The sequence below is a fragment of the Sinocyclocheilus grahami genome, unplaced genomic scaffold (assembly GCF_001515645.1).
Source record: "Sinocyclocheilus grahami isolate Dianchi unplaced genomic scaffold, SAMN03320097.WGS_v1.1 scaffold1092.1, whole genome shotgun sequence".
Taxonomy (NCBI): domain Eukaryota; kingdom Metazoa; phylum Chordata; class Actinopteri; order Cypriniformes; family Cyprinidae; genus Sinocyclocheilus; species Sinocyclocheilus grahami.
In genome coordinates this window covers 150835-159667 of record NW_015506271.1, presented here as the reverse complement: position 1 = coordinate 159667, position 8833 = coordinate 150835, and the positions used below count along the sequence as shown (strand labels likewise).

The 8833-nt window shown below is 39.1% G+C and overlaps 1 protein-coding gene across 1 annotated transcript in view; it reads left to right on the top strand.

Moving 5' to 3' along the window:
* The first annotated feature begins 1204 nt into the window (after positions 1-1204).
* LOC107566681 (uncharacterized) overlaps positions 1205-8833 on the top strand; it is a 17602-nt gene continuing 9973 nt past the window's right edge. Inside the window, exons 1-3 of the mRNA XM_016252192.1 lie at positions 1205-1375; positions 5058-5210; positions 7641-7789. Coding sequence (XP_016107678.1) covers positions 1205-1375; positions 5058-5210; positions 7641-7789 — 473 coding nt within the window. The remainder of the gene's footprint in view (positions 1376-5057; positions 5211-7640; positions 7790-8833) is intronic.

Here is an 8833-nt window from a genome sequence, read left to right as displayed (position 1 = left end):
TTATATTTCTTATAGAAATCACAAAACCATGTTAGATACAATCAGGGACATGTGACCAATAAGAAAATGCTATTTGTATCAAAGAAATTCATTAGGAAACCATTCTAACATATAAAAATGGGTCTGTGACAGGGCCTGACATTTTACGGGTGAAAATATGCATATAAAAATGTATTTATTTCAATCATAAAAACATTCTGAGATGGCATGATATGTGTTTCATATAGATTAAAATGTGCTCCATATGACTCAACGTTCAGATTTAAGAATACGATATTTTTTTCACCCAAGATTTTTACAAGTGTAAATGTACGTTTCTGGTAGAATGTCCCTTATAAGAAGTTGTGCAATGTTCTGTCTGGCATAGCCTATCATTTTTTGGTCTGTTATACAACACTGACACCCCATAAGATTTCGATACAAAATAAATACATTCGAGGAATTAGTTCACCCAAAGATTTAAATTTACTAACTATTTATTCACCTTCCTGCCATAACATAACTCCCTTTTACCTCAGTCAAACATGACAACATGTATGCTATTGCCTTTTACGTTTCACAGACTCGAGGGTAGGCTAAATTATGGCAATTTAACTTTAACGTGCACGATCTCATGAAAGTGCGTATAAATAATACGCCAAATAAAAACGAAAACTCCCGGTATTGATACGCAAAAATTGACTTTGGCGTGTATATGCTACGCGATGGGTAGGTTTAGGGTTGTGGGGTAGATGCGTATCATATGTACGCGAAAACTGCGTATCATATGCACGCGAAAACTGCGTATCATATGCACGCGAAAACTGCGTATCATATGCACGCGAAAACTGCGTATCATATGCACGCGAAAACTGCGTATCATATGCACGCGAAAACTGCGTATCATATGCACGCCAAAGTCCATTTTTGCGTATCAATACCACGAGTTTTCGTTTTTATTTGGCGTACTATTTATACGCATTTTCATGAGACCGGGCTCTAAACACAGTACATGAAGTGTATCGGCGGAGGGAGGGTCTAGCTTGTTTGCCTTTTGGTGTTGCTACAACAGACAGTGCTCTGTAGAGCGCTGACACGTTCCAAAACAACAAAGTTGCCAATAGACATGTTTCAGTGCACAGCATTCAATTCATTAGATAAACTCTAACGTCAACATATCAACTGTTACTAATTAATTAATTTCCGAAAAGTGTTTAGTATCGTAATGCGAAAGGCGCAGTCTGCAGTGTTGAGCGCCGCCGATGATGAAGTGGTGCAGCTCCGCGCGCTCTGGAGAAGATACGAGCATCACTGCACGCGGACTAACAGCTGTCCCAGTGCAGTGCTCAGACAGGACATCCTTCACCAAATCGACAGACAGGAGCCTCTCAAAAAGGTAATTTGACTAATGAAGTCGGCTGGGAACGGAAAAGTTATTCAGGTCCCAAAATGGTTCTGTCAATATTACCGAAAGAGACTTAAAGCAACAGTTGACTCAAAAATGAAAAATCTGTCATAATTTACTTTATTCTGTCATGGCGTTCAAAACTCCTAAGCTTTTCTTTATGTAGTGCGTAACACAAAAGATATTTTGAGGTATGTTTAAGCTGCTTTTGTCTATGTTATGAAAGTCAAATGTTCTTTGTCCATGTTAAGAAAGTGCTTCAAACCTTTCAAGTGTGAAATCATACCATTGATATAGCCTAAGAAGGTCAAGTAATAAGCTAAGCTAGAAAACTGCGCGCTTTCAAGGACACGCATTTAATACATGGGCGGAATGCAGCGCCGCGTTTAGAACAACTCACAGGTATTGTATTGCAGCAGTCCAAAACAGATAATATAGATGTTCCCTTTAGGAATCAACAAAGTTGCATGTTTGACAAAAGAGCAAACGGAAAGAGAAAGAGAAAGCGCAATCTATGGCTATTATTAGCTCCCTATATAAAGCATACAGACAGAAAGATACACAATCTTCCAGCCTAGGATAAAGTCATTATGAACATAAACAATAATTTGGGATAAATCCAATGTGATTTTATGGTAAAACTTATGTAAGTGGCACTCTGTGGTGCAGCAGGATTTGGAACAGCATCCTGAGCCGCTGCGGACAGTCTTTAACTTTAAATTAATGTTGCTCAACTGAATGTACAAATCAAACTGTTAGCTGAAATATCCACAAAATGAAAAAATAAGAGCGTGCGGTTTATCTGTCAATCAGATGCGCATGAAAGTTGTGTTCCTTGGGTTTATGTCCCCACCAATGTCAAAAGCAAACCTACTCCCTTGATAGCAGCTATACATAAAATAGGCTTGTAACTGCAAATATGTAGAGCCAAAATATGACACAAGACGCCAAATACAAATAGTACTTCCCCAGATGTGCCTTTTACATTTTTCAGAACGTTAATTGACTTCATTAAAAGAGGAAGTTTCTTGGTCGCCGTGATTTTGCCACGTAAGACATGTTCCTGGATCAATATCTGGATCAACATTACTGTCCAAAAATATAGACCTAACCCAATCCCTACCCCTAAACCTAAACCTACCCATAATTTAGTCCTAAAATCAGAGGGAAATGATAGGTGAATAAGGAGGGTGTAGAAGCATCTAACCCTGACTGTAAGCCTAAAACTGACATTTCTTGAAAACTAATCCCTCAATTCTTATGTTTAAGCTGCTTTTGTCTATGTTATGAAAGTCAAATGTTCTTTGTCCATGTTAAGAAAGTGCTTCAAACCTTTCAAGTGTGAAATCATACCATTGATATAGCCTAAGAAGGTCAAGTAATAAGCTAAGCTAGAAAACTGCGCGCTTTCAAGGACACGCATTTAATACATGGGCGGAATGCAGCGCCGCGTTTAGAACAACTCACAGGTATTGTATTGCAGCAGTCCAAAACAGATAATATAGATGTTCCCTTTAGGAATCAACAAAGTTGCATGTTTGACAAAAGAGCAAACGGAAAGAGAAAGAGAAAGCGCAATCTATGGCTATTATTAGCTCCCTATATAAAGCATACAGACAGAAAGATACACAATCTTCCAGCCTAGGATAAAGTCATTATGAACATAAACAATAATTTGGGATAAATCCAATGTGATTTTATGGTAAAACTTATGTAAGTGGCACTCTGTGGTGCAGCAGGATTTGGAACAGCATCCTGAGCCGCTGCGGACAGTCTTTAACTTTAAATTAATGTTGCTCAACTGAATGTACAAATCAAACTGTTAGCTGAAATATCCACAAAATGAAAAAATAAGAGCGTGCGGTTTATCTGTCAATCAGATGCGCATGAAAGTTGTGTTCCTTGGGTTTATGTCCCCACCAATGTCAAAAGCAAACCTACTCCCTTGATAGCAGCTATACATAAAATAGGCTTGTAACTGCAAATATGTAGAGCCAAAATATGACACAAGACGCCAAATACAAATAGTACTTCCCCAGATGTGCCTTTTACATTTTTCAGAACGTTAATTGACTTCATTAAAAGAGGAAGTTTCTTGGTCGCCGTGATTTTGCCACGTAAGACATGTTCCTGGATCAATATCTGGATCAACATTACTGTCCAAAAATATAGACCTAACCCAATCCCTACCCCTAAACCTAAACCTACCCATAATTTAGTCCTAAAATCAGAGGGAAATGATAGGTGAATAAGGAGGGTGTAGAAGCATCTAACCCTGACTGTAAGCCTAAAACTGACATTTCTTGAAAACTAATCCCTCAATTCTGATTGGTTCATTGGAATGTTATTCCAGGATCAACAAGGATGTTGATCCAGGAACATGTTGCACTTGGTGAAATCACGGTCACCGGAGTTTCTTACAGAAAGTGTTATAAAAATTGATTTTTAAAAACAATGGGCATCAATATTATTTTCTAATTTCCATAAACTTAAAGAGTACACTCTAAAAAATACTCTGTGGTGCAGCAGGATTTGGAACAGCATCCTGAGCCGCTGCGGACAGTCTTTAACTTTAAATTAATGTTGCTCAACTGAATGTACAAATCAAACTGTTAGCTGAAATATCCACAAAATGAAAAAATAAGAGCGTGCGGTTTATCTGTCAATCAGATGCGCATGAAAGTTGTGTTCCTTGGGTTTATGTCCCCACCAATGTCAAAAGCAAACCTACTCCCTTGATAGCAGCTATACATAAAATAGGCTTGTAACTGCAAATATGTAGAGCCAAAATATGACACAAGACGCCAAATACAAATAGTACTTCCCCAGATGTGCCTTTTACATTTTTCAGAACGTTAATTGACTTCATTAAAAGAGGAAGTTTCTTGGTCGCCGTGATTTTGCCACGTAAGACATGTTCCTGGATCAATATCTGGATCAACATTACTGTCCAAAAATATAGACCTAACCCAATCCCTACCCCTAAACCTAAACCTACCCATAATTTAGTCCTAAAATCAGAGGGAAATGATAGGTGAATAAGGAGGGTGTAGAAGCATCTAACCCTGACTGTAAGCCTAAAACTGACATTTCTTGAAAACTAATCCCTCAATTCTGATTGGTTCATTGGAATGTTATTCCAGGATCAACAAGGATGTTGATCCAGGAACATGTTGCACTTGGTGAAATCACGGTCACCGGAGTTTCTTACAGAAAGTGTTATAAAAATTGATTTTTAAAAACAATGGGCATCAATATTATTTTCTAATTTCCATAAACTTAAAGAGTACACTCTAAAAAATGCTGGGTTATATTTAACCCAGCATTTTTTAGAGTGTAAAATGTTCATTGGATTTAATTTTAAATGAGTCTTCTTGAAGCCATGAAGTGTATGATGAACGGATTCAAATGTAAGCCTTTATTCACTTTTAAATCAAAGTGTTAACCACCTAAAGACGGTTTAGTCACATGATCTGCGGGAACCAATGAGATTTCTCGATGAGACCCCCACCACACCACCCCCCACCCCCTCACCCCGCTTTTGGGTTGAAATGGACATGTGCATTGACAGATTTAATGAGACTCCCTTTTTATTAATGTTCTGTTAAAATGTCTACTGCATGCATCTCCTTCCCACTCACTGCCTCTGTCTGTCCCTCTCCCTCTCCTGTAGATAATGCTGTCATTTCCAGATTGTGGGCCTTCAGACACTGTTCTCCCCAGCCTTCAGCCTCTGTTAATGGCTATACGAGATGAGCGTTACACACATGCACAAGAATTCCACATCTGGAGTCTGTCTCTCAAGCAAAAAGATATAGTTGAGCTGGTGAGCACCGATCCCACTTTACTGTATATCCTAGTTTTGTGATTGGCAGTTATGCAAAATCTTGTAGTCTCAGGATGCTTGCTCCAGCACACAAGAGAGAGAAAGAGTACAACAGGGCAGCCAAGTCTGCTGCAATACAACCCAAACCTTCCTGTGCAAAAAAATTTTTTTTGTTCAGCCACATCATTCACAGTAAGATATGTCCTTTATTTCAGCAGTAAATGGTAATGAGGCATAACTGTTAACATTTTATCTTAACACCGGATCAGTTGAGCTTTGGAAAGAGTTCTGCATTACACAACAATTTCAGATTCCAGAATATTTTTTTCTGTCATCTCTGCATTTTGTTGCAAAACATTTTGGCTTTACATGTTAAATGCACCTGCTTTCTCTTTCTCCCTTTCCATAATTCACATTCTTTTTGCCTGTGCATTTCCACACCATTTTACATAATTAAGACAATAAAAATGTAAAGAGAATTAGATGTCTTTAAAAACATTAATCTGTATTTCTTTTAGGATCAATTTCATGATGCAGGCTTTTATGCAGGTTCAGAAATGAACTTTTCCATTAAGGGACAGTATTTGCATAATGGAATTGATTTCTTGATTAAAGGTTTTTCAACACGTTCTTGTTGAAAATACTGGTCTGTATTTTCAACAAGAACCGCAATACCTCTGAGGCTATGGCGGGTTGTCAAACCCATGAAGACGCAATGAAGATGAGATTTACTCAGCTACTGCCAAATTTCAGATTATTTTTCCAGCACTATAAGACGTGTAACTTCTGTAGGAACTTGACAGAAACCTGAGAGATGACATCACATGATAAACAATATTTTTTTATTTATTTAAAACTGATATATACATTATGTAGGCCTATCAGCAAACATTTGAAGCCAACTTGCAGTGTCTTACAATTTTTCAGATTTGTTTTGAGCCAATGGGGGCTTTGAGTGCCAAGGCCCTCAATCTGAAAATAGCCTAGTAGGTTACAGATCAACTCTGCTCCAGGAAAGACACTGTCCTGTAGATCTTAATGTGGAACTTGGAACTTGAAGACTTAGTTTAAATTGTTCAGGTGTTTAATTTTAGTTGGAGAACAGTGGCCCTCATATTTTAATTTCAACTGTAGATGTAGATAATATTATAAAATGCACAGCATTACTAAAATCAAATTCAAACAGCACACTTCAACTTCACAATAAATAAGTTACATGAAAAATCCATCAAATCAATAACTTCTGAGTTGATGGAGAAGTATATTTTAGAAGTATACTTCAGGTTTAAAACCAACAAATCAACCATGGATCACCTCTTAAATGTATAGAAATGGCCAAGTTTCTGTTTCCAAAATTGTGTCAATTTAGCAAAATTATGCTGTAATATCATAGTGTTTCATAAACCACTCATTTCCTAAACCACACTGTATAGCCGTTGAAAAGGCCCCTCTTCAGACAGCGCATGCTTCTGCTGGTTGTATGTTATGGCTACTGACACACTTTTATTATCCTGCGGTCCACACCCATTTTCATTCCCTTCCAGGGGCAACATGTTCACACTTCAGCTCATATAAATCGGAAAAATCTGTCCAATTAAAGGGTGAGATTTACTTCCAGAACAGCTTTGATGCTGTGAAAATCACTGCCATATGCCACTGACCTGCAGACAATGAATGTAAGGAAAACAATATGGTGGATAAGCATGCAATTGAAGTTCTGCACTTGAATGCTGTTAGGATAATCTAACATATAAATTTGACACATACACAGCTTTATATGTGCCGGTCAGATGGTTATAACAATACGTGCCTGAGAGTTCTATAAGGGGTCCTCGATCATTTTTAAGATGTTGATGAGATTCTGGGAGTTTTTTTTTTTCTACTGTAGATCATCACTAATCTATGGAATGGCGTTCGAGGGGAGCTTCATATAGGCTACAATAGATACCTGTATGTAATTATTCTTTTTCTCACAGTTGGATAGCGATTACACACAGCTGTTTTGTCAAGAACTGCATCTTTGATCTCTGTGTATTTATTTCATTAAGCCAGTTGAGTGATGTCTTCCTAATTGCTTAGCAGTGACTGTGAGTGCGCAAACCAGCCTTAAATCTCTATGACTATGATGGATCATGTGGTCTTTCTGTTGTGTGCATAAGAAACAGTTGTATTATTAAAAGAAAAATGAAATGAAGTTGCACTGAATGAAACAAATTTGGACATTTTCTGTAGAAAAAGTATGTGTTGTCTGCATGTGCAAAACTCACCATCACAAAGTGTTATGGGTGGCTGCCAGCACATTGTTTTAATGTAAATGCAGGTGACTGTGTGCAGAATAGTAATTGTAAAATCCATGATTGTCAATTCACCACATGAGAGGCATTTCACCAACTCAGCTGTATAATTTAATGCACGTGTTTGTTCTGACAGTGTCTTCTTTTGGAGAAGAGGGGGAGGACAGTTTATCCCTTCAAATCACTGGAGCTACTTGATTGCAAACTAACTGAAGGGTCTCTGGAAAAACTGGGCAAGGCTGCAGGCATCAGCTACCTCACCACTCTCTGCCTGGACTACACACAGTGAGTGAACATCTGATTGTGTGAATGTACTCGGATGCACTTTGAATTCCTGAAAGCTTGAGAAATTGCACAACGCTGTGCATGTGCAGTCATCACTATGATTGATATGACCAATAAAATCTTCAGAATAGGCTGCGGGACATGGTTTGCACTTAACTGGTTTGGGGGAAAAAAAGAGTCACACAAAGTGTGTGCAAAGCAAAAATACTAGAATGCTTCCATTGAACTATAAAGCGGTCACTGTAAATTACACAGATTCATAGTTAAGCACAAGCTCACTGAGAGTGTCCTTGTATGCTGCGTTTACATTTTGTATGCTACAAGTATTCCAGTTTGTCACTTCAAAGTGTACAGTATATTGGTGTTACACTGTCTACACTTCAACATCTAGAAAATGAAATACAATGGATGGTGATTGTAACAATGCGCTTTTAAAAAACATGTTTTGCAGTATCTTGATACAATCTCATTGTCACAGATCAAGCCGGAGACAACAGGCAAGTGAATGAAAGGCAGGTTTATTGATGTTTTTAGAATACGGGATCCGGGAGCAGAGGAGAACAACGATGGAAGATCTTCAGAGAACTAGAGGTAAGAATAAACAGGGACGTTGCATTCAGTGAGTCTGGTGAAGTTCTGTGTAGTGAACGGTAGACCGGACGGTGAGTGACTGGAAAGAGCGTGCTTATGAATGGTGACTTGATTGCAGATGACAGGTGCGGGGAATCAGAACTCAGGTGATGGTGATCGTGACTGAGAACCGGTGTGAGCTGGGGAGGATTCTGGGACATGGAATCCAAAGGCTGGTGATTCGCTGACATTACTCCCCCTTCCCTGTTGGCATGTCCCGTGCCGTAACAATTCCACCAGGGGGGGGGCGGCGCCCTGGAGGCTGGTGCAGGACTGGGACACAGGGAATACCTCCAGGGCGGATCAGGCAGTCCAGGGTACCATGGTGGCGCAGGGAACTCAGGACGCCATGGCCGGACGGCCGCCGTGGCCTTTGCCTCGCCACTCGGCCCGGACACTACAGCCGGGCCTATA